The sequence below is a fragment of the Colletotrichum jinshuiense genome, chromosome 9 (assembly GCF_051148585.1).
Source record: "Colletotrichum jinshuiense chromosome 9, complete sequence".
Taxonomy (NCBI): Eukaryota; Fungi; Ascomycota; class Sordariomycetes; order Glomerellales; family Glomerellaceae; genus Colletotrichum; species Colletotrichum jinshuiense.
In genome coordinates this window covers 568,961-595,737 of record NC_139316.1, presented here as the reverse complement: position 1 = coordinate 595,737, position 26,777 = coordinate 568,961, and the positions used below count along the sequence as shown (strand labels likewise).

At 53.5% G+C, this 26,777-nt stretch overlaps 9 protein-coding genes across 9 annotated transcripts; 5 read left to right on the top strand and 4 right to left on the bottom strand.

The window, feature by feature from the left end:
- Positions 1 to 2,147: 2,147 nt before the first annotated feature.
- On the top strand, positions 2,148 to 2,709 carry EsH8_IX_000169 (uncharacterized protein; the record flags this gene model as incomplete). The annotated part of the gene is made up of 2 exons (XM_083266505.1): positions 2,148 to 2,266; positions 2,433 to 2,709. The coding sequence occupies 2 exons, from the start codon at positions 2,148 to 2,150 to the stop codon at positions 2,707 to 2,709; spliced, it is 396 nt and encodes a 131-aa protein (XP_083130070.1).
- Positions 2,710 to 3,199: 490 nt separating this feature from the next.
- EsH8_IX_000168 (E3 ubiquitin-protein ligase RNF216) lies at positions 3,200 to 6,916 on the bottom strand (the record flags this gene model as incomplete). The annotated part of the gene is made up of 5 exons (XM_083266504.1): positions 3,200 to 4,623; positions 4,688 to 5,117; positions 5,181 to 5,634; positions 5,763 to 6,259; positions 6,770 to 6,916. 5 exons carry the CDS (start codon positions 6,914 to 6,916, stop codon positions 3,200 to 3,202), a joined length of 2,952 nt encoding a protein of 983 aa, XP_083130069.1.
- Positions 6,917 to 8,329: 1,413 nt separating this feature from the next.
- Positions 8,330 to 11,552, bottom strand: EsH8_IX_000167 (uncharacterized protein; the record flags this gene model as incomplete). Its single annotated transcript, XM_083266503.1, has 3 exons — positions 8,330 to 9,123; positions 9,180 to 9,217; positions 9,268 to 11,552. 3 exons carry the CDS (start codon positions 11,550 to 11,552, stop codon positions 8,330 to 8,332), a joined length of 3,117 nt encoding a protein of 1,038 aa, XP_083130068.1.
- A 698-nt stretch (positions 11,553 to 12,250) lies between these two features.
- EsH8_IX_000166 (AN1-type zinc finger protein) lies at positions 12,251 to 13,186 on the top strand (the record flags this gene model as incomplete). The annotated part of the gene is made up of 1 exon (XM_083266502.1): positions 12,251 to 13,186. The coding sequence occupies one exon, from the start codon at positions 12,251 to 12,253 to the stop codon at positions 13,184 to 13,186; it is 936 nt and encodes a 311-aa protein (XP_083130067.1).
- Positions 13,187 to 13,376: 190 nt separating this feature from the next.
- Positions 13,377 to 14,294, bottom strand: EsH8_IX_000165 (mitochondrial 18 KDa protein-domain-containing protein; the record flags this gene model as incomplete). The annotated part of the gene is made up of 2 exons (XM_083266501.1): positions 13,377 to 14,061; positions 14,113 to 14,294. 2 exons carry the CDS (start codon positions 14,292 to 14,294, stop codon positions 13,377 to 13,379), a joined length of 867 nt encoding a protein of 288 aa, XP_083130066.1.
- A 470-nt stretch (positions 14,295 to 14,764) lies between these two features.
- Positions 14,765 to 15,129, top strand: EsH8_IX_000164 (ATP19 family protein; the record flags this gene model as incomplete). Its single annotated transcript, XM_083266500.1, has 3 exons — positions 14,765 to 14,812; positions 14,897 to 15,021; positions 15,084 to 15,129. 3 exons carry the CDS (start codon positions 14,765 to 14,767, stop codon positions 15,127 to 15,129), a joined length of 219 nt encoding a protein of 72 aa, XP_083130065.1.
- A 1,220-nt stretch (positions 15,130 to 16,349) lies between these two features.
- Positions 16,350 to 17,758, top strand: EsH8_IX_000163 (SMP-30/gluconolactonase/LRE family protein; the record flags this gene model as incomplete). The annotated part of the gene is made up of 5 exons (XM_083266499.1): positions 16,350 to 16,400; positions 16,491 to 16,541; positions 16,600 to 17,303; positions 17,356 to 17,555; positions 17,631 to 17,758. 5 exons carry the CDS (start codon positions 16,350 to 16,352, stop codon positions 17,756 to 17,758), a joined length of 1,134 nt encoding a protein of 377 aa, XP_083130064.1.
- Positions 17,759 to 20,938: 3,180 nt separating this feature from the next.
- On the bottom strand, positions 20,939 to 22,326 carry EsH8_IX_000162 (uncharacterized protein; the record flags this gene model as incomplete). The annotated part of the gene is made up of 2 exons (XM_083266498.1): positions 20,939 to 21,884; positions 21,944 to 22,326. The coding sequence occupies 2 exons, from the start codon at positions 22,324 to 22,326 to the stop codon at positions 20,939 to 20,941; spliced, it is 1,329 nt and encodes a 442-aa protein (XP_083130063.1).
- A 737-nt stretch (positions 22,327 to 23,063) lies between these two features.
- On the top strand, positions 23,064 to 24,092 carry EsH8_IX_000161 (thymidylate synthase; the record flags this gene model as incomplete). Its single annotated transcript, XM_083266497.1, has 2 exons — positions 23,064 to 23,185; positions 23,243 to 24,092. The coding sequence occupies 2 exons, from the start codon at positions 23,064 to 23,066 to the stop codon at positions 24,090 to 24,092; spliced, it is 972 nt and encodes a 323-aa protein (XP_083130062.1).
- Positions 24,093 to 26,777: the final 2,685 nt, after the last annotated feature.

The window sequence follows — 26,777 nt, the reverse complement described above, 5'->3', positions numbered from 1 at the left end:
ATCGCGTCGGGCGCAAGTCCGTCCAGTAGAGTTGGTGGTGCCGGGATAAGCTCCAAGCGACGATCGCGATGCGACGGAACGAGGTGCAAGGGCAGTGAAGAAGGAAAAAAATTAAGGGGGAAAAGAGCGTGAGGAAAAATGGCAAATTGCCAGTATGGCTAGCGCGTCCAGACGGTCGACGACAGGTGAAGACTGCAAGCAAGCAACTATCGTGCCGTGTCGGTGTGTGAGTTGGCTGGCGTTGAGCTCGGCCAGGGTCGAGTCGAGTCGAGTCGAGTCCGTAGGTACAAAGGCGGCAGAGGTGAGGCGTAAAGCAACCAGGTACTGCGACTGCGACTGCGGCGGCGGGCAGACGGGCGGGCGGGTGGGCAGTGACTGTCAAGTGTGGGCTGTACCTGGTAGGTGGTGTACTATGGTAGGTGGGCGGTCTGTGGCCCGTGGGGCGTGTGTGTGTTGTTGTTTGTTGTTTATTGAGGTGAAGCCCAATCTACGGTTGTAAGGCAAAGGGTCCTGGCAAGGTAAGGATAAGGTAGCGCAGAGACCCTGGTTTAATTTACCTTTGTTGTCCAGCACCTTAATGATCCGATGTGACCGACATGCAATGCAACAAGAAACTTGCCTTTGCCCTCTTCACCGACAATCCACGCCGAGATCAAGAACAAAGAGGGCGAGGATGCCAGCGAGAGCGATGGAGAAGCGGGAGAAGAATGACGACAAGTCCCAGACAAGGGGGGAAAATTAAGCGACGAACGCCTCAGACCTTGACTTGGGCTAGGCCTTTTTGTCTCCCCGAATGAGGCAACACACGCACATGAGTAGAAGAAGGTGGAGGGGAAGAGGAGGGAAGGGGGGGTAAAACAAATCAAAACCAAAAAAAAACCTGGCAATAAAAACCCCCTCCGGAGCGATGGAGGATTAAGCCAATAATCAATAAATCAATACATCACTAAAACCAAACAAACCATTGACCGGGGATGATGTGCTATGCCACCTTTGGGCTACTGTATTGACGGTCTCCGGCCTCTCTCTCTCCCTCTTTCTTTATCTGACTCCCAGCCTCCGGAAAGAGAATTTTCACCAGATGCTGCTGTGAGTGGTGCTGGCGAGGACGTGGTGCAGATGCAGGTCGTGGTGCAGCTGCAGCCGACGCGACGCAGGTTGGCCGACTTGCAGCATCTCATCGCCCATCGCTGCCAATCCAGACCACGGCTCTGGCCAATTCCCACCTTTAATTCACCTCTCCCTCACCTGTCGCTCACCTCACCTCTGTCGCTAGTGTCCACTCGCCGATACCCACCCGCGACATGGTGTACTACCGGTATGGTACACTACATGCGTAGGGTACCTAGTGTGTGTGTGTACTACGTACGGCACTCCGTACATACAGCATGGCGTCCGTACCTACCTACCTTAGGTATTATAGGTAGGTAGTGCAGTGTGGTGTAGATGCGGTAGGTAAACAGACGAACTCGTCGTTCCCGCGACGCGTCCACCCTGACAAACCCTCCCCATCCCCTTCCTTTCCCATCCCCAACAGCAACAGCCGCAGCCTTGTGAAACCCCCACCGCAAGTAAACACACTAAAACAAGGCACCCGGGCCCCCGACACGGTACGTACATGGGAGAAAAAAATAAAGCTAGCATCACCACTGCCCAATCATGGCCCAACTGCCCCACCAGGTCCCCTGGCAAAGAGGGAAAAAAGAGGATGAAGATGCTCGCCTGGGCCAATCTGGGAACAGCAGGAGCTGAAGCTGAACAGGCCTACCCAGAACCCTCCCCCTCCTTCCCGCTGCATCCAATCTGGTCCAATCTCGTCGTCCCCGTCTCCCGTCCCCTCCTCGCTCTCCAATCTTTCAGGCCCATCCCATCCATCCAACTTTTTTTTTTTTTTACCATGATGTTTTCCCCGCACGTACCCAATTAGACAACACCTGATTCGACTTCATCCGTCCGCGCATCTCGTTTGCACCGGACCACTCGTACACGTGTATACCCGTCCCTCACCGCGAAAGTCTCGCCCAACCCCAAAGAAAGAGACGAGAGAAAGAAAAAAATTAGACTCTCGGATCAGCGGCCAAGCCCAGAGTCGAGCAAGCCCCAAGCCACGACATCCAATAGCCTCCCCCATAGTCGTCAGTCCAGCCATGTCTGGCCCAGACGACGCCGGCATCCCCTTGACCCATGCCCCGGACGCCCGAGGGTACAAGCTCATGGAGCTGCCCCCCGAGCTGGAGGCCCTGCTCACTGCCGAAGATGCTCCGGTGTAAGTCGCTTCCCCAGTTCTCGGTCCAACCTCAGCCTCAGTTTGCGACGCCTTCCTCATGGTCCAACCTCACCTCCCTCCCCCATCTGCGTCTGACCTTCACGTCATATCATCGCCATCCGTAGCCTGTTCATGTACCCGACTTGAATGCTCACCCGCTTCGCAGAATAACACTCACCTCCACCCCCGCAACAGCCCTTCTCAAGACGCCAGACAAGACCTACAAGCTGCTGCAGAAGAACACGTCCAACTCACTCATCCTTCTCGCTCCTCACACTACAGCAGCGTCAAGCCCCGACGGGCCAGCCAGCGGTCTCGGCGCCATCGCCACCATTCACGAGACCATCGAGCTCGTCCCCCAGACAGAGCCGCAGACGATATCTAATCTTAAGAACACGGGCAGCAAAGGCAAATGGCACGAGAAGTTTGGCCGGGGACGCTAGTGTGGCACCCCCCGTCGTCAATGGATGCTTAATGACCCTGCTTTTGCGCTATCCCCTGCGCTACCCTACAGTATCACATTACCTGCAAGAACCGTTACTTATGAGAACCCAAATCAAGATACCCTGCCTCCCCGAAGTTGAATCTCGCTATCTCGCGTGCGCATCTGTGACACAGCAATAGAGAACCCCCTCTAACGCCACTGACCAAATGCCATGCTGCGAGTCTCCCTTCTGTAATAAAACAACCTCGGAACCCAGAAACGATATCTCAAGGAAAAGCAGCCCGTGGCTGCCGCTTGTCATCTCTCCAGAAGACTTAATCCCACCCTTGAATGAACTGAAAATCTTCCACCGGATGGCGGGCCGTCTGAATAGTGTTTATCGACGTTCGTGTGTGTAGCAACGCACCATTGGGCGTTCTGGGTATCATGTTGAGGGATGCGGAAAAAGAGAAGGAAAAGGAAGAAAAGGAAGGACAAATGAAAATAAATCACTCCAGCTCCAGAGGGTCATCGCGAGTTCTTCCGGATCTGGCTTCCTCCCCGCCTTGCCCGGCAAGAAAGCCAACATAGGCGGTGTGCTGAGACATGCTGCCGGCCTCTGCGGGCGACGGCGGGTACGGCCAGTTGGGTGTTGCAATCGGGTTTCTGTAAAAGCCATTGTGCTGCCTGGAGGGGCCAGCCAAAGCCGCTTCGTGCTGTATTGCCTGCTGGGCTTCCTGCTGAAAATCCATGGCGTTGGCCGCCTTAGCCATGGCCTCGACTTTATTGCACCATTGGGCGGGGCCGCCCCCGTTGCCTAGTTTTGGGACGGTTTGAGCCAACCTCCAGTGCTGGTTGCGAACTTCTTGGTCTCCGGCGTTTGCAGGCTGACGCTGCGGGTGTTGTCGAGCCTGCTGCCGTGCGTCCAGCTGCGCCAATGTGTGCGGAACGCCCTCTCCCAATGAAAGTAGCCCCCCCTGTGACATTGGCAACTCCTTTTCTCCCGCCAATTTAGCCAACTTGGCTTGGGTATCCTCAACATACAGCGCACCAACACGATTCGTCGCGTGTGCATAGAAGTCGAATGCTGCGTTGAATAACCGGGGCTGATTCAACAACGCCTTTTCCTCGGGGGCAAGATTCCTTTGCCAATCCAAGCCGGGCTGAATATAATTCAAGACGTTTGGCTGGTTTGAATGTCTAGGCCTCGGTGATTTTGCAACCATAGGTACAGGTGGGTATGCCTGGAGTCCATTTTGATCCCTAGGTTTGTTGTATGGTTGCGGAATGGGCATATGTGGCTGTACCTGGGGTCCGCTCCGGTCTTTGACGGGCTTGGGGATTGGTAGCTGGACGGGAAATGGCCGTTCAGGAGGTACAAAGTTCTGATCTGCGGCTCGACTTTCGAGTCCTCCCTGCCGAAACTTTTGAGGCGCAACGACACGCAGAACATTCGGGTTCGCTGGTTGGGCAATAACGGCGGCGGCTAGAGGGGCGGCAGCACGTTGCGCATTCTGATGAGGTAGGTCGAGCCCATGATCGGCAGGCCCGCCAGCTCTGTATACTCCTGGCCTCCAAATACCATCCCCGTTTGGGTGAGCATCGTTCCGAAGTGGCTCGGTTTGAGCAGGGTGCTTGTTTTTAGTGCTCTTGGGTGTGTCAAACTTGAGAAGTTCTTCGCTGATCCGAGGGTTGTCTCCCATGACTTTCAGTCGTGCTTTGACTTCCGCTGCTTGAACTTCGTTATCATGGCGCGCTTCAACACCATCCTTGTCAAAGAGTGGGCAGTTTCCCTCCTTGCCGCCCCTTGCGAGGTCGTTGAAGTGGGAGTAGTCGCAAGATTTGGAGCATACATAGCATTGTATGTTCTTGCAGCCAGCTCTAGTACAAGTCATCTTGTTGCATCCTAATTCTTTGATGAAAGGGGTGCCACCTAGTCATTTATTAGTATATCTAATACAGCAACAAGGACAAAGTGACCGTGGGTGGAGGTTTACATTTGTTGCATTTCCGGATCAAGGCTGCTGACATGGCTTCTTCAATCTCGCGCCGAGCTCCTATGCCGTTCTCACGCGCAGCCTCCTCGCAAGTTTTGGGAACGTGTGTCTCCTCTCTGCAGAGTCGGCAGCTGACCATCTGGCATTCTGGGTTGTCGCACTTGAACTCTTTGTTGACGTCGGCTGATGGGTATTCAGCAGCATAGGGACAGAAGGGGCATGTCTCCAGGTTTTCGATCCCTGACAGTCGGAGGATAGCTTCGTATTCAATTCGATCCAGGGCCGCCGTGAGTCGGTCGTCGAGGAATTTCAGGCGTTCAGCATGAGAAAACCCGGCACTGCATCCATCCATTGACATGCAAGTGAGTTCATACTTGGAGAGGCCGACGGCTGTCTCGGCATTACGGCGTGCACACTCGATACAGAACCACTAGAGACATCAGCCATGTTCATAAAGGCAAGGGGGCAAAATAGTTATAGTGACAGGACTTACGTGACTCATGTGCTCATCGGAGCAACAGACCATGCGGTTATTGGCAAATTCTCCGAAGCAACAACCACAGTCCATAACAGAGCCCTCTGCTCTAGCCTTTTCCAGGTTCGCTTGTTCCTCCTGCTTCTGGGTATGCTGGGCTGTCCGTCTATGGGCAGACACCAGCTGCAACTTACGTGCAGCTCGAAGTTCCTCCAGAGCTCTCTTTTCATCGGGGTTGGTGGTATTCTGAATAGTGACATCTAACTGGTCATGCATGTACTGACGTTCTGATGGAGTCAGCGTCTTTTTGATAAATCCAGCCGGGATATCGTCTCGCAACCCCCAAGTCCAGTCCGAAACGACCTTGTCTATGGCAAGGTGTGCGGGCAGCAGATGATGGTTCTTGTCGGCAAAGATTCTTAGAATGCTCTTAATAGTAGCACGCGGGAATTCTTGTTTCAGCAACTTCTTTCTGTGTCTGGTGTTAGTATCCATTCTATAGTTCACCGGTGATTCGCCAGCATGGAAGCAAAGTCTATCATGATCACAACTCTCCATAGAGCTATCTAAACGGCCCAGGGTCTTGACAAGTGAACTTACGCCAGGTTGGTATAGGCGGGACTGATCTCCCTCTCACGATTGGGGAAGTCGTAGGTACGACGGAGAGTAGCCACTTCATCTGTATCCTCAGACCCCCCTCGCTTCCGCTTCAATGTTTTGATGCGAGGTATCTTTGGATATGATTTGCCGTCATCATTGTAGCTCAAAATGTCGTCAATGGCCTGATTTGGATCGAATCGAAATTTGGCAGCCGTCTTCTCGAGGTACTCGGGGCAGATTTCGGGAAAGACGCTGAGAATAGCAGCCGTACAGGCATTCTTTGTCTCATCGGCAATATCGGCCATGGTTTGGGCAAATGTCGTTCGTGCACAACCGTTTTCTACGCTGCCATTGGTTGGGATTGTCGGTGTGTGCTTTCTAGATCTTGATGGATTTCCAGTACCTGCTGTGACCACAGACGTCCCTTGCCCAGAGAGAGGAAGAGGTGGTGGTGACGGCGGCTGCTGATTAGCAGGCGGCTGAGAATATATGCCGCGCTTTTCTCTTGTTAGTTTGCTTTTGACCTTGATTATGAATCTGCTCCAGAAGTCTGCCATGATGGAGATAATCAGATGAATTGCCATGGCCCGATAGATGAGGAACCAGGGTGCCATGAAATGAGATGAAGAAACGGAGAAAGCTCGTACCAACGAAATACAAATAGGTAGTAGCAGTGAAAATCATATTGGATGGCACCGGTAATGAAGATGGGAGGAAAAAAAGGGCAGAGATGAGCTGGTTGTAGCAGGCTTCTGCTGGGAAGAGGGAAGAGCCATATCAACCTAGACTACAGCCGGTAGCCAACCTCCTGTATGCACATTTGCGTGTGAAGCAAGTCAAGCACCGCCGGCGCCGAGAGTGGCGACGGGACTATAGCAGGAGAGTAAAGTTTGAGGTGAACCAGAAACAAAGGTGAGGTTATTTTCGAAATAGTGGAGTAGTCGAGTGCGTCTCCGAGGGGTGATGATACGAGAAAGGCGTAATGCTAATAAGATTGTATAACATACCTGTTTCTGATCGGGAAGCTGTGAGTAATCCGTCGTATGTAGTTTTCTTGGGGCGTCAAATCCCGGGCTGAGGCTGAGATCGAGGCTGAATCTTGGTTCGTAGCGATGGGATCGAAGGGGAGGTTCGGATGGTATCGATGAGATCATGAAGCTGGCGGGGCGGGGTCGAAGAGGGAAAGCGCCATGGTGATGTTTCCGGATTGAGTCGAGATTGTAAAGAAAATATAATCCTTTTTTCTTCCAAAAACCCAGAACGAGCGAGGTTGGGGAATTTTTTACCCGTGAAGGATAGAGCCAAACAACGAGAGTGCTCAGGCAGGCGGTGGAGGGCGTGCTCCCAAGAAAGAGGTGGACACCAAAAGTAAGGCAGGCAGTCAGACAGGTAGGGCAAGAGACGAGAAGATGATTTCCGCGGAACCTTGCGAGATGGAAGCGACTTTCCTCCCCTTCTCTTATCGGATATTGTTTTTCTTTTCTTACTTTCGCCTCTCCTTGCGGATGACAAGGCACTTTGGTCGTCCGTTTAAGGTAGCAAACGGAATATCGTCCGGGTATTTTGCATGGATATGGAATACTCGCGGCTCCCAACGGCCCTCCGCTGCCGCCTCTTGTCGACCTGGGAGTCGCCTCACTCCCTGCCTTGTCGATTGCCCCCTCGCCCGCCTGTGCCGACTGGTCTCAAGTGCCTTCCGTGCCTGTGCCTATTTTAAAAGGAGTGATGGTCGAACGACACGTACACCACACTCGGTAGCGTAATATCGCAGCAGCGCAGCGACCTGAGTTTGCACTCCGCGTGAGAGGCGAGCATGAGGTGACGTTGGAGAATCTACACGGGTCGTCTCAGCGCGGCGGTTGAAGGGATCGGTGGATCGCGCCAGCCCAGAAACCTGGACATACCCTACATATCAGTAGGCCTCTTGGCGCAAATTCCATGCAGGGAAGCCCTGGGAAGCTCGAATGCAGCGCTCGCCTTAGCTCGGTACGTACACCGCGGGGTTCAGAACTGGAACGCACCTCGACTACTTGGTGCTACGGGCACTGCTCCCCGTACGACTCTGGCATCATGATTTGATCATGAAGATACTGGCACGGTTACAGCAGGGAGTGGGAAATATACTTGATTTTCGTTTTCCGTCAGCACCATGGCCCCGTGCATCTATCATGTCCATGCAGTCCGGCGTGGTTATCTCGGAAGCTCTGGGTTGCAGCCGGCGCTCGGTTTATGGCGAATCAAGTATATGGGAAAGTCGCACCGCCATCGAATGCAAAGCTCCGCCATCGAATGCCATGCCCACTTCTGCATGTGATCAGGTGTTCTTAATTTGTACACTAATGGTCACCAATCCGACCCTCCTCCCCCTCGAGCCAACGCATCATGGCATAGCAGCCGCAGGAGGCACAGCCTCTATTGGTGGTGAGGGTTGATAATGTCTTGATATATGCACCGCCCGACAAATGAGGATGGTAGCACGCTAGAGGCGGCACAAACTGCTGCCAATTCGCTGCACTCCAACTGCCAACTGCCCGGCCTTACTCAAACATGTTCCAGCCGGGTGTGCATTACTCGTAATCGTCATCTGAACCCACGGAGTTATTCTCCTCATCCTCATCCTCATCCTCGCTCTCCGATATAGGTTTACGCCTGCGTCTTGTCGACTGTCTCGTTGCAGCCTTTGCCGCCTTTTTCTTCGGCTTTGGCTTGGCTTTGACCGGCGCGGGAAGAGGTTGCGGCTCTTGGGAAAATTCTTCGACACACTCTTCCATGTCTTCCGGCCCTTCCGTCTTGTTCGCTTGCTCATCAACGCCGTGGTCAACAAGTAGAGCGTCGTCCATGTTTTCATCTTCGTCGCCTTCGTCCACTACCGGGAAGAAGCCCGACGTGAACCTTTTCGGTTCGACCTCTTCTTCGTCATGTCCGTCGGGGAAGAAGCCCCCTGCCATTTCCTCGTCCCGCATCCGCATCGCATCCGCATCCAGCTCCTTTGTTTCGTCCTCGTCGTAAGTATTATTCTTGCCCTTAAGAGCTGTGTGCTTCTGGAAGACCGGAACACTGTCGTCGACGTGCCCGTAGTCTTGGCGAATGCGCTCAACGATTCTCAGTCCCTTCAAGAACTTGCTCCATAGTCTCAATGCTTCTTTGCGTCTTTTCTCGTCCTCCTTACGTATTCGTTCAGCTTCGTCCTTGCGAATTTCCTCCATGACCTGGTCATGGTATTCCTCTGCGATGACGACCCCCTGAATTACCGGCACCGCCATTCGGTTTCCAAACTCGAAATCCACAACGGCCTCGGCGTAGTCGATCTTGAGTCTCTTACAGACCTTGACAGCCCCTCGGAAAGGAACATGAGCGGCACCTATAAACATATTAGCATGATGACTTGTTTGGCCAAGAGGCCGCGGAAGCATTTACCTTCTGGACACATGTGTTCCGCGAAGAGATCGATATTGCTAGTTCTCGTTAATATGGGTTCGTCCAAGTGACACGCAGGGAAACTTACCCATAGTTGTTCTTCGGAATGATGCCATCTTTGATAGGCGGTGGAATGATCCACTCCGTCTGGTCAAAGCTATACAACCCCTGAAGAACCTTCTCGCCGCTAATGGCCTCAGCTTCGGCAATTTCTCGCCGTCTGTTGGTTGTTGCTGCGCGGTATGGCACCCTCTTGAGCGGCTGCTCGCCAGGCTTTGGCGCTCTGCCTTGCTTGTGCCATGTCTCGGCACTCTTGACATTGACAACATCTTTCCTCGAGTATACCGGTTCCTCAGAAACATCCCCGCCTTTGCCTTTGTTCTTGAATGTTTTGACAGGAACGGCGGTGGGCAGGATGACTTCTTCCCGTTTGAGTTGGCGTTCAAGACAAAACTCTTTCGACTGTTTGTAATAAGCCAAAGTTTCGCTACCTTCCTTTATCTCCTTTTTCTCTGGTTGAGCCGGTTTCAGCTCTGTCGAATCCTCTGCTTCGTCGTCTTCTGTGAGCGGATATTTTCGACCACCCCTGACAAAGCCATGCATGGCTGATTTGAACCAGTCGAATTGATCATATCGCTTCACCTTGCCGTGTCGATTGTAAATTGGAACCTTATCAGGCGGTTTCCTGGTGCCTTTCGTTCGGCCCGGCCATAGCTGCTTTCTGAGATATCGTACTGTAACGTCCTTGGCCGTTCCATCTGAAGAGAAGCCGATAATATACGCCACGACTTGCTTTGCCTTATCCGCCTTGCCTCCACGTGGTTCCAGAGACTCGATCAAATCTCGGTTGGTGCCAATAATATTCTTGACGATCGGATCGACTGGCAGGTACTTCTTTGTCACTGGCGACAAGACCTCCGTCCAATAATGTGGGAACTCCAGGTCCTTGTCGAATTTTTTGGATGCAGCCGTCGATCTACGCGGTGTCACCTCCAGTTCGACGATCGAGTCTTCGTCGCTATCGGGGTGCTCCAAACCAAGTTCATCGTCCGTATCACCTATTTCAATGACAACTTTCTTTTTGTTTGCGCGTCTTGATCCGGAATTCCGCGATGGAGTTGCAGTGTTTGTGTTCTTGGTGGTCCTTTTTGCCCCTTTCTTCGGTTTGTCGACTTTTGAGCTGTCGGCCTCCCCGCCCCTCTCGACACTGCTCTTCATAGAGGAATGAACACTCTTCTCCTCCTTTTCAGGATCTGCCTCCTCCAGCTTAGTCCATCCAAACCCTAAGGGCTGCAGGTTTGCGACCATCCGAGACTCTAGTCCCAAAGCCCTCGTAAGAGCTGTGAAAAGTTGCGAGCCCACGTCTCGGCTTCCTGTACAGTCTTGAGCGCACTTCCGGAAGTCTTCAAGCCCGTGGATCCGTTCTCCGAAGCGATCCGGGTCATGGCCATCCGCTTCCCAGGCCTTGCGGAGCCTGCCCAACCGTTCCGGCAGCATGTAGCCCCATTTCCGGATACCTGGAGCTGTGACACAAAAACGCTGCCTCCACCAGGCCACTAAAGACTTCATAAGTCTGAATAGCGGATCGCCGTGGCTCATGTCGACAACCCCTTCCTCTAGTCTCTCGGCTGCGGAACTCCAGTCTCTCGAATCGTCTTCTTCGGACTTCTTTCCTTTGCCCTTCCCTCTAGTCCGCTTCACGCTTTTGGGCGGTATTGGTTGAGCTTCTTCGGACTTTGCATCTAAGCCACTGATTCTCCTCCACCTCTCCACTTCATCCCAAAGGCGGGGTGGGACGTGAGACATCATGATAGCCTGGACTTCAGGATCGCAAATCCAAGAGTTCCGAATTGCATTGTGCCAGAGAAGATACTGAACGTGGATACAATGCGTTGCGTTCCGAATCTTCTTTTCGCGCTTCGTGGGCCCCTTTTTGTCGCCATAGGGGTCGGTCATGGTGGTTCCAAGTCCGGCGTCCAAAGTGAGTTGCAAGTCTCCTGAAGTGGTTGAGGCTTTTGCGAGGGTGGTCCTCGGGGCGGGAACATCTTCAAACTCGATGTCGTCGTTATCGTCATCGTCGGATGGCTCCTCGGTTTTCTGACCGTTTGCGACAGGGACATCCTCAAAATCAACGTCGGATAAGTCGCTCAACGAGCTGGACTCATCACTGTCTCCCAAGACATCAAGAGCAGAACGGCCAACCTTGGATGACTCGGGCGTGGTAGTAGCATCCAGGTCATCATACAAGGTCGGCTTTCTCCGAGAGGAAGTCGCTGCAGGCTTCCCCTTCCCTTTCGCTAGCTGTTGGCGTTTTGGACTAGCCTTGGCCGGCGAATCCTCGCGTAACCGCTTGCGCGGCACGTGGGGAGGCATTTCGTTGGTCAGTGTTGGGGGAGAAAGCTGCCCATCTTCCAACGATGGGAGCCTGAGAAGCTTTGCAGGGTAGATGCGACCAGACCGTTGTCAAACTGCGTCATAGAAACGCGAAACCACGTGACGAACTTTAGGGGTCTGGGACCCGCCGGATCGGGTCCGATCGAATTGTGGGTCCCGTCTGGGGAGGCTCGCCCCTCCTCTAGTGTAGTTCGACTCGTCGCTGATGCTTGCATGTGTCTTTCAGAGGCGGCCTGGATTACCAATGGTCGGAGGAGAGTTGGAGTGGTTTAAAAAAAGACGAGACATCAAACACTTCGCTGCCGCTTGCAGACCAAACTATTTTGAGAGTCAAGCCAGAGTCGGAACCCTCGCCCTCGGGCCCTAGGCCTTGGCAGCCGTTATGGATCTACCTGTTTCTAGGCTGCCAGCAGCTGCGCACGCGCTGTATTTGGCGCCTGAGTTTATCCGCCTCATTGGCTGCCCCGCTGGAAGCAACTGACCAACTCATCGAAACCTGCCAACTGGTTGGTTTCTTCCAGACCTTTCCGCCGCCATTTCTCAGCAACCTTGCCATCGCCATCGTCGCCCCTCTCAGCCTTGTGCCACCCTCTGCGCCCCGGCCGAGGTCTACGCACACTCTCTTCGCAAGCCGATTCTGACAGTCAATAAATAACCAGGACAAACACGTCATCAAAATGGCGTCCTCATCTAATTCCGACGAGACGAGCTACGTCAAAATGGACGAGTCCAAGGACGGCTTCGATGAGACCCTCATCGGGAAGCACTGCGAATACGACTATTGCAACCAACTCGACTTCCTCCCCTTCTTCTGCCAGAGCTGCAAAAAGACCTTCTGCCTCGACCACCGATCCGAGACCTCCCACAAGTGTACCAATGCCGGTGCCTGGGCCGAGCGGCGCCGGCAAGCAGAGCTTGCGAAACCCGCCTACGGACAGGGCCGCCAACTGCGCGACCAAGTCTCTCAGAAACCATGCGCCTCGCCGCCCTGCAAGACTACCATTGGTACATCGCTTGTGCCCGGCGTGCACTGCCCAGGCTGCAATCGCGACTACTGCCTCAAGCACCGGCTGAAAGAAGACCACGACTGCAAGAACCTCGTTCCACTCGGAGCCCGCCCCGGGATACAGATCGATGTCGCTGCGCGGACTAAGAGTGCATTCGATAAGTTCAAAGCTTGGGGGGCCGCGAAGAAGGAACAGGCCGGAAGGGCACTACCGAAACCGAAACCTACGTCCGCGTCTGCGCGTTTAATAGCGGTGAACAACCTTAAGAAGACCGCCAAGGGCGACGACAAACTGCCCCAGGAAAAAAGAGTCTATTTATATGTTGAGGCCGAGGCAGAGACAGCGAAGGCCAAGTTCCCCAAGGGAGAGTTCTTTTTCTCCAAGGATTGGGTTGTCGGAAGGGTGTTGGACGAGGCAGCAAGACGGTTACAGGTGGAGAACCTCAACAACCGATCGTCAGACGAACGGGACAAACTGCGGGTATTCCATGTGGAGGGAGGAAGATTACTGGAGTTCAATGAAAAGGTTGGGGCTTCGTTAGTTAGTGGCAACACCGTCGTCTTGCTTCGCGGCGTTGGACCACCCCCCAACCTGATGGAGGTTTAATGACGATGATGACGACTTGATGAAGTATGTCCATAGTAGGATTTCCGTATATACCCTCAATTACACACCGCACGCCAGATTAGGCTGGTTCGCCCGCATCCCTTGTTACCCTATTCCATTTGTTGGAGATTTCACAATACGCCGTGCCATGTCCGAATGAGTTGCGATCCAAACCATCTTTGCGCCAAACCTACAGTTCCTTTTCCTTGGGCCTTTTCGCCAATAGGTCTTCACGGCCTGTGGCGGGAGCATCACCTACAAACTCCTTACCTCCATACGACTCGAAGCCCTTGTGGAAGACCCATTCCACGGCATTCTCGACCGGCTCATCAAAGAGCGTCGGCAAGAAGGGCACCACCGCTAGACCGAGACCAATCGGGCCCCAGGTCCGGATTTTTGCATTCTTGACGTTCTTCAGCGCTCTGCCGGAGTACCTCACTACGCTGTGGATTGTAAAGGCCGGAAGACCCATACTGGCAATGCTCTGGAAGATGCCTCGCTGAATCATGACCGTCCTATAGTCATCCAATGGCGCGACCTTGCCGCCGGGAACTACTTCGCTGGGATGGGTTGCGTCCGTCACAGCATCCGGCAACCCAGTGATCTTCGCTTGCCGCTCTGTGAGCTGCAAGTGTGGGTTGAGAATGCGCTGGTTGGCCCAGTATGATTTGTAGCCCTCGTAACTGACATCGCCGAGGATATACAGCCAGGAGATACCGTAGGCAGAACGGACAAGAGCAGGATGCGCAACCGGTCGGAAGGATTCGCCAATATCAGAGGTGTAGGCAACATATCGGTGAGCAGACATCAAAATCGTGCGTATGCGCGTGGCGTAGGCAGCATAACGAAGGTTCGACTCGGTTGATTCGGGCGCGCTGTATAAGTCAGCACGACAATCCAGTATAATCCGCGTGGTTAGCACTCACTAGCCGTCAACCAGCTCGTCGAAGAAGTTGTCTTCTCTGTCCTGCTTGTCGACCAGCTTCTGCAGTGCTGCAGGCAACTTCTCACGTGCCGGGAGCTTCTCGGGATCGAACGTCTTGGCGCCATCCTCCTTTGGCGACTCCTTCGGCTGTTCAGGTGTTTTGTCTTGACTTCGTCCCCACATGTTGGATGGTTGTGATTTACGATATACTTCGTCTGAATCCGAGCTGTTTAGGAGGGGGTTGTTGACAGTTTTATGTATGCATGCACAGCGGCAGTGCCGGGGGAGGGGAGCCTGGGGGAGGCGCCCTGGCGCGCCGGAAACGCCCGCAGCATGAATCTTCTCATATCGGTTGGTTGTGACGTCGGCTTTGCTCTCCTGAGATTGGCGCAGCGGGAGCTTGAGCCACACCCGAGTTTCCGACTGTGGCGCAGCGGGAAGTGCTCGGTGGCTTCGATTCCCCGCTCTCCGACATCAGGTGGCAGGCCCATCCGTCTTGGCCTGATAATCCAGGCATTGTATTCTCCAGCTTCCGAACGAATTTCGAGCTCCGAGTATCGACACCCTCGACGAATCTTATCCAACACCAATTGCCTCCACCCCATCGAACCAATTCCCCTCCGAAGGCTCGCAAAACCCCTAATACCGCCAAAATGGTTCAGATGTACACTGTCGCCGGCCGCCAGATCGGCTCCCACTACGTATGTCCTCCTCCGAGCCGGCCTGCGCTTCCTACAATCCCCGACCGGCACCCGAGGCTCACATTGCTAACCTATACCGCGTAGCTGGCCATGGGTGTCCTCGCGACTCTCTTCGGCGGCGCCTTCTACGGTGTCAGCGGAGGCAAGCCCAAGGCTACTGCCGCTCCCCCCATCAACGCTTCCAGCTCCGACGAGGCCGATTTCATCAAGTGCGTCATTTTGCCCGGACAAAAGGAGACCTTGTCACCCATTTGCTGACGTTGAAATACAGGAAGTTTTTGGACAGCGCGGACAAGGACGAGAAGGCGAAACACTAGACGGGCGATATCGGGCGAGTCATTGGTCAATTGCGACCTAGTGTATTCATAGAGGGCTTGGTTGATGGGAATGAAGACATTTTCTGACCAGCGAACACGACACCGAAACATACCGCAATGGTGAATCGAAGTCGAATCAAACCGCAATTTCTCGAGCGTGTCTTTGCGATAGCAAGTGCGGTGCGGGCAGGGTGAGCGACTGAGACATCACCGAGGAATGATCTGAATTCGCCCTATTCAAACTCCCAAATCGAATCAGGTTCAACGGCAACTGTCTCTCTTTCATACAATCGGCCGCTCCATCAGCTGAGATAATCTGAGCAACGAAACCTAGTGAAGGCCATCTTGCAGCGATGTGGGTTAGTGGCCCAGAAGATAGCAACGACCCTCTGCTTCTCGGCCAAGTTAAACTGTAGGGGTGACAATTTCGACGTAGTCTTGGTTACGCAGCAGTTGACAGAGGATGTGGACGGGGACTATGCGTGGTGTGAGATGTTGACAGTTTGTTCCGTCAACTCCGACGACCAAAGCACTCGCCTCTGCAGATTCCATCCTTGTCATGTTACCCCTACCTTGTGAGTTGAGTATAACTAGAGAGCATTCGGATTTCAGAAGGTGTCGAAAGAAACATTGTGTGACAATCGTATTTGATGTGATACAGTTGCCCAGCACCAAATTGAACGCGAGCCGGTTCTTGGGTATGGCAACGGCAACGATGCTGGCTTCAGCTTCGATGTCAAAGGAAGCAGACTAAGAGCTCCTTTTGACATAGAAACCTCCCCAATTGGAAAACTGCCTCGTCCCTTGCTATACGTGCATAGCAGCCGACGATAATAGCCGCCGGTGGCTTATGCGGTGCCGAACCCGGTTCCACTGTGCCTTCCGCTGACAAGAATTATTCCCATATCTGAGAGCAATGCGACGACTTGATACTCTGTAGGATCCACCCGATCAAGATCTTGGCATATTGATACCAATACGTATCATCAAAGATCACGCATTAAATGACTTGACCGGACTTGAGCAAACCCACAGCCTATAAAACTAATGTTTGCACCGGAGCGGAGCTGGGGTCTCCAAGCCCGCCACGGTGCGACGTAACTCGATCCAGCCCGTGCCGCATCGGCCCCAGTCGCCCGGCATTTAACCAACCTCTCCCACACAAGCCAGGTGCTCCCACCAACAACGCAAAACAAACATGTGCAGAGCTAGATGATGTGATGGCCACCCTCAAAGAGACCGGTATTAAGGCCGTGACGACGCCAGTACAAGTAAGCTAACCACCAGCCATTGATGACAAGCTTTCACCAATACTTGATCCGACTCAGCTTATGCATGCATTTACTTACCAGTCAACACAGATAAGGGACCGCCGCGGCCAAACACCACCAACTCAGCCTAACCCCAATAAGGTGAAACTGCCCTTACAATATTCTCGCAAGACCGGACTGGTGAATGACTTTTGTACAGTTCGGCATCTCAATCATCCAATACGACCCCGCCCTCGAATCCATCATCGGCCCCAGCCCAACCCATGCTCTCATCCTTTCATCCTCTGAGGGAACCGGCAATGCTCTGTTCCACCGCGGTTGCATTTATCTATCCTCACGCAATGAGCTTTGGGCCACCTCTGCACCCCTAGCAGCAACCGACCCATCACGCCCGCCAACCATCCTCATGTCGAAGGTAATCGTCACTCGGGACCCGAGCACTGACACCATGACCGCCGAATGGGCCAAATTGCGCCCACCCCCTGCGATGGCCATGCCCGCGAGCGGTTACGCCGTAGGCAAAGATGGTATTGTCTGGTGCTCGCAGGGAAACATGACGTCCGGCACGGGAGGCGTGTTCTTCATGCCTGTCGGCAGGCCGCCGCAGGTCGTGGCTTCGACTTACTACGGCCGCGACTTCAACTCGCCCCACAGCGCTGCGGTATCGCCTCATGACGGCGCGATCTGGTTCACGGATCCATGTTGTGGGCACGAGCAGGACTTTCGCAGCGAGCCGCAGCTTCCGCCGCAGGTGTACCGCTGCGATACGAAGACAGGGGAGGTGAGGGCCATGGCAGACGGGTTTGTCCGTCCCACGGGAATTGCGATTGATGAAGCCTTATCTACACTTTATGTTGCAGATTCCGGCGGCGTGAGGGTTGATGGGAGTCTTGATTTGATCCAGTGAGTTTGGACGAAGGAAGCTTGAGCTCGTTCAGTTGGCTAATGGGTCAAGATCTCGGAGTATCTACGCTTTTGACATTGTGAAGCGAGGCGACGCCGTCTTCTTGGCAAACAAGCGCCTTTTCGCCCTCGCCAGGAGAGGTGCACCCATGCATCTTATGTGCGAGGACGGAAACTTGTGGGCTGCTTGCGGCGACGGCGTTGAAATTTGGAGCGCCGGCGGTTCGCTACTTGGTTTAATCCAGGTCCCAGGTTAGTTTCGAGTCCCCCATCCCTAAGGTTTCCCGAAAGCACATCTGGCAGTCAGCTAATCTGGATCATCGATAGGTGGTGTTTTGAGCTTCTGCCGTGGCCCAGATGGTGCTCTTTTTCTTGGGGCCGCGCAACGCTTATGGAGGCTCCAACTTCCAGCAAGTCCAGGGCGTCGCACAGCTCCAAGCCCGGAACTACTATAAAGTAGTTTGCGCCGTTCACATGAGCGAAGTCTCTCTGTGTTTAATAGGGCCCCCTATAGCCTTAGATCTTCAGTACTTAGCAATACAACTTCCCTTTCATCAGTCTTGAGACGCGTTCCCCTTATCCTAGACAGTCACCGATAATCAGGTGATGAGTAGCGTCATATGTTTTCACGTCTCCAAACCTGACCTTCACGTCTGCTAAAAGCTTAGCTCTCATCTCATCCGCGAATACCCCACCACCGACTGGCACACCGAAATTTGGGTTCCCTCCCGCAATACTTGAGATGATCATGAGTAGCCTAGGCACCCAGATCTTCAAGTCCAGCAAGAGACCTACGACTACTGCGACCAGTAGCACAATGACTGAGAATGAGCACAGCCATCCAGACTGTGCCGTGTCAAAGTATACTGACCGGGGTGTATACAGTGGCGTTTGCTTCCGATAGCTTATAAGAATTCAAGCTGAAGCTGTCCGAGTTGCTGAAGTTCTGCAGGTGTCCCATCATAAGTGGTTCAGAAGCTGTCATGGTCAACCAATAGGTGTTGATTAATTGGGACGAACGATCCGAGAAAAGATATTTGTCTATGGTCAAGAGCGGTGGGATGTCGTAAGCAGCTGTTGCATTGAGTCTCCGCTTCGGATCTGCAAGGTAAACTTGAAGAGCGGAAGGGTTGCCATTTCTTTCACGAGGGTCGGTGAGAACTTGATCACTTGGAAGAAATACGTCAAAGTATACTCTGACCAGTCAGGACAGGCGTCAAAGAAGGTCAAGTTAGGAGTTGGATTCTTTTTCAGAGTAGATTGGCGGATGGCTATTGAAACACAGTCCCAGCCCGAGCAAGCCACGCGTACCTCAACGTACGAATCGGTTGTCGATAAATTGGCAAATGTTAGCTTAAAGTATTTTCTGTCACAGCTGTAACGTAGAGGCCTCTTGGAAGGCACTTGGGGATCGCCACACCGTGGTCTCAACGAATTGGTTATTCTTTCAGGGGTAAGGAATGGAACCAATCTAACCCCGGGAGAATGACTTGTTGCACATATTTGGCGGCCCGGATATCATGCATTTATCTGAGATGCCTACCATTTCCTTCACGACTTTGGCACCATCGCCATCGAAGCATGGAACAAAGTCGCAGTCCGTTCTCAAGTAGGAGATTTTTAACGTGAAAGATATATCTTTTGTTTGTGGCATGTTTCCAATAGGCAGTTCCAGCAGAGCCGAGTATTGAAAGGCGTCTCCAGATTGGTTTAGCTTTGTTCACCCTTCGCTGTCTGTGTTGGAATATTGCGGGAGTGCTTCGATCATAGGAATTTCGATGTTGCCCCAGGAATCGAGGCTTGGGTACTCTTTGAGGCTCCAAAAACCCCGAGAAATAAGTTGTTGGCTTGTGTCTCTTCTCCTGCATATACATTTGAGATGAATTTGGAACGGAACGGAGATTTGGTGTCAGAAATGATAGGCTTGTAACTGAGACAGTCACATCAGTTGCTTCAGTAAAACTTGGAGCGTTGCCTACCCCCCTAACGCGCGTAGCTTCTAACGGCTCTGCCCACAATGAGCAGGAAAACCAACGGCATGATTGCAGAACTCTTTTTAAGTTATCAAATAGTGGTTCTCAGTTTTGTAAACATTGGGTGCAATACTTACGAGCCGCGAGAACTCTTGGACAAACCGCCAGGTGCCTAATAGGTCTTCAATGTTTCGGCCCTTATGGATTAATAAACAAATAACATAAACGGCAAGAAATATGGCCACAAGGAAAGAGAAAACGGTTTGAAGTATTTCAAATGGCCTAGAAGACCCACCTTTGAGTGCTTTAAACGGTCATTGCATCAGTCTCGACTCTGAAGTCTTCGGTTGATTCACCGAGTTACGAGCATTCCCCTTGTTGTTTAGCATGAGAGATCAGCTCTTCTGTTCGAATATTGAAACAGTGAAGATTCCAAAAGGCAGAAATGGATTTTGAACTTATTTTGAGCGCTGTTAAAGATGTTCCAGGCATACGTTTAAGCTTTGCTTACCAAAGCTAAGTGAAAACACTACGAGTTCAGCCCTCATCGGCTTTTGCTAGTGTGTTTGCTAGCATGCTATTTGGGTTTGGACCGGCGAACGACGGCGCATACTGTGGCTTGAGGCTGACACATTGCAAAGCTGACCGAAGAACGAGAAAAGGTATTCCAGTGGCTTAAGTGGGGGATATTAAGTGAAACTTCAGATAACAGCCCATGCCGGTAATTTCTAATATGCTGGGTCGGGCTGCTTGAGAACTTGTTCGCCATATGGCTTTGCCTAAGCCAGTTGGCTAATCTAGGCATGGCTAATGTCTGCACCTATTGTTTTCTTGACCTTCGAAAGCTATGGCGGTTCCCGAAGTACTTCTCGGCTCTGTGCCTCCACAATGAGGCAGCTCAGCTCAGCTCAGCTTTATTGGACTAAACTCTTTTCAAGCTACTTGAACGTGACGTATAGAATGAGAGGCATGCGCTTGAAGAATCAGATGGGTGGTTATGATTTATGAGACCGGGGAATTTCGTAGCAAACGCTACAGCACATAATCGCAAACCTCCCCGTGTGTGCCAGTTCCACCCAACCCCCCAACAGCCCTCGAACTGCGCTATTTCTGATTTATGGTCTGCAAACCCCATATTAGATTTAATATCACTGCATTATTTGAAACAGCCGACTGCACTAGATGGTCGTCGTAGAGAATGTTCGATATATGGCCAGTGCGACTGGAGCTTATGATGATTCGCCAACGACCACAACCGATCTCAGCTCGAAACTTGCCGATACAGACCCTGCATCTGCAAGCATCAATTTTTATTTCGGCGGTGGGAGGGGGCAGCAGGAGTCATAGCAAATGCATCCAAATATGTTGAGGATCAAATGAGAAAAGGATGCATCGTAAGCCAATATTAGCGTTCCTTTTCCAGAGAGCCTCTAACCAGGTGCTTGGGTAGTATATCTATTTATACTTGTAGATTGGATGTCATATCGACGGGAAAAGAATTGGGACGTTCAAGTTGAGGACGCGGGTTTTATACCGCGAAGTTTAGCAGCCAGCCAGATTTGGAGGTTGTGGATGCAGAAGACAGTTTAAAAAGGAAGCACGTGCTAGGGGCTTTGGAGACAGAATGAAGAAGAAGAAAGCGAAGAACCATGCCCATTCTATTCATCTATCAAGACGCCTGCAGACACCGAACTCCTGCAGCATCTCCCCAACGACAACCATGCCCCCAATAGCTGGCGTGAAGAATATTGCGGCACCAAGGACCACGTACAAATAGAACGAGGTCTCGATGATGCGAAAGTACTTCGCAACCAGCCAATCTATCGCCCGCTGCATGAAGCTCGCATTCTCGAGGGCGTACGCTATCGCGTCGTTTGCGCGGATCTTGTAGACGCCGTGAATCTCGGAGGGGAACACCGTAAGCAGCCTGACGACGGGCCCCATGATGATCCCAAACCCCAGCCAGCATAGCACCCATACTTGTTGGTAGATGGTGCTGTGCGCTGGGTTGAATCCAGTCACACCAGCGACTAGTATAGCCGGAAACAACAGGAGAACTGTCGTGACAGCAAAGTACGAAGTGTGGACTGCCTGAGAGGGCCAAAACGTTCGTATAGGGTCCTTGATACTATCAAGGTCGACGCTAGCAACCATACCAGAGAACCGGCCGCCTTGCCTTTTCGCTTTGTCTAGGTCTGGTGTGTGTACCAAATAGATGCAGTTATACTCAGGAGTAACGAGGAGGGCTATCAGATTGACCAAAGACATGAAGGCGTAAGGTGCCACAGTCACTCCAAAGGCGGCATAGCCGTACCTCTCCAGCTGGTCACCTTGGGTTCTATAGACAGTCGTAACACCCCACACAGCCTGGCCCAGTGCAAACAGTGCCTTTGGTATGTTATAAGTGCTGCCGAGTTGGATGTTTGAGCGGTCGAGATGGTTCGCCGCTGAGCCAGGCGGCGGCTTCAACGGTGTGCCGACAGGCACCTCGACTAAGAGAAACCCCTCGGGCAGGACACAAACCCCATGAATGGTTCTGGAGGAGTGGACCCATCTACCGGCGCCGCGAAAGCGAGACCGATACCAAGAGGGCGTGGGAGTATCGTACCTGGCATGGCAAAGTTAGGCAAGATGTAGGATTTCATGCTTTTTGGATTCAGCACCGACCAGCTATGCGCCCTTCGAAAGTTCATCCTCCTCAACGACCTTTCCATCCAGGAAACTTTGGATCTTTCAGTTTCGTCAACGACCATACATAGCGCACCGGCCCTGATGGCCCGGTCGAGTTCATTGCGTCTAACTGTCCCGGCGTGGGATAACAGCCAACGAGCTGCGCGCAGAGAGCCGGTGCTCGGCAGGAAGAGAGCCGTGATGACAGTGAAGCAGGTCTCGAGGATCGATTCGCCGGGCCGGCTGGGGAGGGTGAGAGCGTGGACGAAGTAGTTCGTGGCGTAGAAAATAACAAAGTCGGCCCATGTTGGAGGCGTGCAGATGAGCCTTGGGTCACCGTGGTTGACTGTTCCGGCTGGGACGGTGATGGTGACGTTCATCGTGGACCAAGACGGTCTCTTCCGATACCGTTTCCCTCAAACCTGGAAAAAGCCAAGACAATAAGAAGACTAAAGCTGGAGAAGCAGTGATGACAGTTGGCGACGCACAGGGCTGTTCAGCTCTTGTGGAGGATATAGCCCCCGTCCTTGGCTGTATCGTCTATGTAGAATGCCTTGATGATCTCTAAAGCCATCGAACGGCTTGATACTTGCGGACTCCGTGGGACTCGGCCGTAGAAATGGTTCGCCTGCACCAGCACGCTGGGTTGCAGTCTTTAATGGTAGTAGATGTTGAACATGCATGGTCACTAAGTAATTCATCAATATCTATCGAAATACCACTGGTTTGAGCACATGAGACACAGGGGCGAAAAATAGAAAGATCCGATGAGCTGAGTCTTTCAAGAGATATGTTGAAACGAAGCTCAGCTCTGGCCGGAAGCACAGCGACATTCTATTCGTTGGATGTTCAGCAGAGATGGAATAAGCTCCTATGCATGAGAGACGCTAGCTCGTCTCGCTTGGCCTCGGCTGCTGGCAAGTCCCCTGAAGCTGCGTGGGGTGGGCGCGCTGTCCTGCCTTCGTCAGTGCCCCACCAACCCACCACTTAAAGTAATTCGCGTCGAGACGCGTCTTTCACAGAGCAACCATACTTGCAGCAGAACAATCCCAAGCCGTATCCAAAGCGCAACACACGCACACCAGTGACACCTGCAGCAGTCGAAACCACGGCCGAAATGTCCGCCCCCGAGAATCCATCAAAACAGAACGGCGGCGCTCCAGCCAAGCGTCATGAGGAGTACCAGTACCTGGATCTCGTTCGCGAGATCCTGGAGACGGGCGAGCACCGGCCAGACAGGTAAGCAGACGAAGATACATTGTCCCGACCGAGCCATTGAACTGACAATCCTACCAGAACCGGCACCGGCACCTACTCCCTCTTCGCCCCGATCCCCCTCAAGTTCTCCCTGAACAAAGACGGCGAGCCCCTCTTACCCCTCCTCACAACCAAACGCGTCTTCCTCCGCGCCGTCATTGCCGAGCTCCTCTGGTTCGTCGAGGGCAACACATCCTCGCTCGCGTTGAGCGAAGCCGGCGTCAAGATCTGGGACGGTAATGGCTCTCGTGAGTTCCTCGACAGCGTCGGCCTCTCACACCGCGAAGTCGGCGACCTCGGCCCCGTGTACGGCTTCCAATGGCGTCACTTTGGTGCCGAGTACGTCGATTCAAAGACGGACTACACAGGCCAGGGAGTTGATCAACTGGCCGAGGTTATACACAAGCTGAAGACAAACCCGTACGACCGCCGCATCCTCCTCAGCGCGTGGAACCCCGCGGATCTCAAAAAGATGGCCCTCCCGCCCTGCCACATGTTTGCGCAATTTTACGTTTCGTACCCTCGACCTCGCGGCGCACCCGCGGAAGAGAAGCCCAAGGGCCACCTGCACTGCCAGCTGTACCAGCGCTCTTGCGACATGGGGCTCGGTGTGCCTTTCAACATTGCAAGCTACGCGCTGCTGACGCACATGATCGCGCGCGCCTGCGACCTGGTCCCTGGCAGCTTGACACATGTCATGGGCGATGCGCACGTTTACGCCGACCACGTGGACGCGCTCAAGGTGCAGCTGGAGCGTGAGCCGAGGGACTTCCCGATGCTGGAGGTCAACAGGGAAGCAGGGTGCAGCATTGACGGGTGGAAGGTGGAGGACTTTGTGGTCAAGGGTTACGACCCGCATAAGACCATCGCCATGAAGATGTCTGTGTGAAATAGGGGAAAAAATAGTATGTCTATGCGCATGGGGCGGTTTGGTCTGATTGTTTCTTACTCGGCATTGGGAGTTGGGATCGGGATTTGCATTAATGGGTGCGGCACATCAAGCCGTGACGGCATGAATATAAGCAGCAAGAAAGAGAGAGCATTGGACTACGACAACCCGGGCGGGGGTGGGCTTCCTTGGATAGAGGAGTGAGAAATGTCAGCAATATACTTCTAGAACTCTTTTTTATTCAATCTTGCTTTTTCCTAATCATGCTCACCAATTATCCTCTGATGAGTTTCTGCCCGAGTGGTTTGGCATTTGTCTCTTTTTTTCTTTCTTTACCGTGGATTGGGTCTCGTCTTCGTTTGCTGCAAGTGTACATAATTAGGGCATTGATCAAACCAGTATGAAACTTTTCCGTACTTGCAGATGCACCATGTTTGGGCCCTATTGGAGCTTGGGCCATGCCCAGAAAGGCGCCTGAAGCGCTCCGCTACTCTCCATTGGATGCATAACATGGAAGACGGCATGCAACCTTGGGCGAAAGCCCCACGGATACATGCCTCAGGGCTACCGTGCCCGGTACCGTGCTATTACCATATTCTCACCGTCCTCGCTTCTGCGAAGAGCTAAACACCCCCGCCCCCCAGGTTTTACTCATTCAAACCCGCGCTCACTCGTCCTTAACGCATCGCCTCGCATCCCTCCATCCAAAACCTTCACTACTGCGGTACGGTTACAACGATTCCTTCCTCAATCGAATCACCACGAATAAGCCCACCCTCCATACCCCTATAGCCCCGCGCCGCGCCTTGCACGTATTCATATTACAGTACACGGCGTTCATCACCCCGTCGCCGACCATCTGTCTGCCGCCATGACCGACATTGACCCTCACGACACTACCGACGCGCAACACGACGCCGCCCACGACCTTCATCACCAATCCCACCAGGACGTCCTGCCCGGCGGCCCCGGCCCCGACGGCACCGAAAGCCCCGTATCTACCCCCAAGGAGCGTCACTCCCTCACCCTCGACCAGCGTCGCGCACTCCGCCGTTGGGCTAATGCTCAGACCATCCGCCCAAGCCACAAGGCCTGCATAGACTGGTTCTACAGCCAGTATGGCCAGCACATCTCCCAGTCCACCGTCTCCCACTCCCTGAGCCCCAAGTACTCGCGCCTCGATGGCGACAACCCCCAGCTGAGCGGCTCGCGCCTGCGCTTCGGCAACTGGCCCGATGTCGAGAAGCTCGTCCTGCGCTGGTACCAGCAGGTCCAGGCCACCGGTCGACACCCCACCAACGAGGAGCTCGGCGAGAAGGCCAAGGCCATCTTCACCGCGCTGCCCCGCTACAAGGAGGAGACGCCGCCCGAGTTCTCGCCTGGCTGGATCCACCGCTTCAAGAAGCGCTACGGCCTGCTTATCAGGCGTCAACGCCGTCACGGAGACGGCGGCATCAACCCGGCCGAAGACATTGGCTACCTCGCCGACTGTGTCCCGCGCCTCATGGCCCTGTCCGCCGAAACCAGTCCCGCCGCGATCCGTGAAGCCGTCCTCCGCTCCGTCGGCGTCGAGACGAGCCTGCAAGTCTGCGCCCTCGTACGAGACGAGGTCCTGCGCCGCCTGAGCGCCGGCCCGGGCTCTGCGAACGCCATGTCGCCATCATCCATGCCGCCACCCGATCCGCACAGCGCCGACACGAGCATGGTCGCGCCACCGGGCAGCGACACGCCCATGTACGGCGACGAGGACCCGGATATCGTCCTGCAAAACGCGCTGCGCCAGCTGCAGCAGGAGGAGGCCGAGGCCGAGGCAACGGCGGCTGTCGCGAGGGAGGAGCGCGAGCAGCGCGAACGCGCGCAGGGCACCGCGGCCGCGGCGCTCGCGACGCCCGCCATCCAGAGGGCCACGTCGACGGCCTCGAGGTTCGTCCCGACAACGCCCGAGCTCAATCTCACGCCCATCAAGAATGATGACCCCGTCTCCGCCAACGAGCGGCCGCTGCGCTGTCCCTTCTGCGTGAACCAGAGAATGCTGCGCACCATTAAGGAGGCCGTCGAGCACATGTCTACGCACGTCGTTGTGTGAATGGCTACATCACGTTTAGGAGTTGAATGGCGGCGAGCGGAAAGGACGAAACATAAAAAATCAATACCCATACACTATTGCAGAAGGAGTCAATCTCGGCGGTTGAGCCGGGGCTATATGCGGAGACTCATGGGACAGCGGCGCGCTCTCCTCTTTAAAACAAAGCATTACTGTCATACCAGGTGGAGCGCGGGAAAATCATGAGAAACGGACTGGGGAAAAGTGTTGCCTAGGCACATGTATATATGTATGAGTGAGAGGAGTTACTGCTTGGTAGCTTGTAATAATCGCACCGCCCAAGAAATAAAATGCCTTGCTGCTTGTTCGTTCTCCGAGCGTTTTCAAGAATGCCTGCAATTGAGGGCAGAGCGAAACGCATCTTCGCGTCGGCTTTGAGCATTTCATCATGAGCATCAACAATGGGGTTTATGCGTATACGCCAGGGAGACCAAACATGCTAAAAGGGCTTATCTTGATTCATCTCCCGCTTAAGTACTGGTATTGGCCCATTCCTCGCCCATCTGTCTGCCTTCATCCACATCATCCACGTTTCATTCAACTCATCATCAAAGAATCCTCCTTTCTTCTTCCAGTGCATG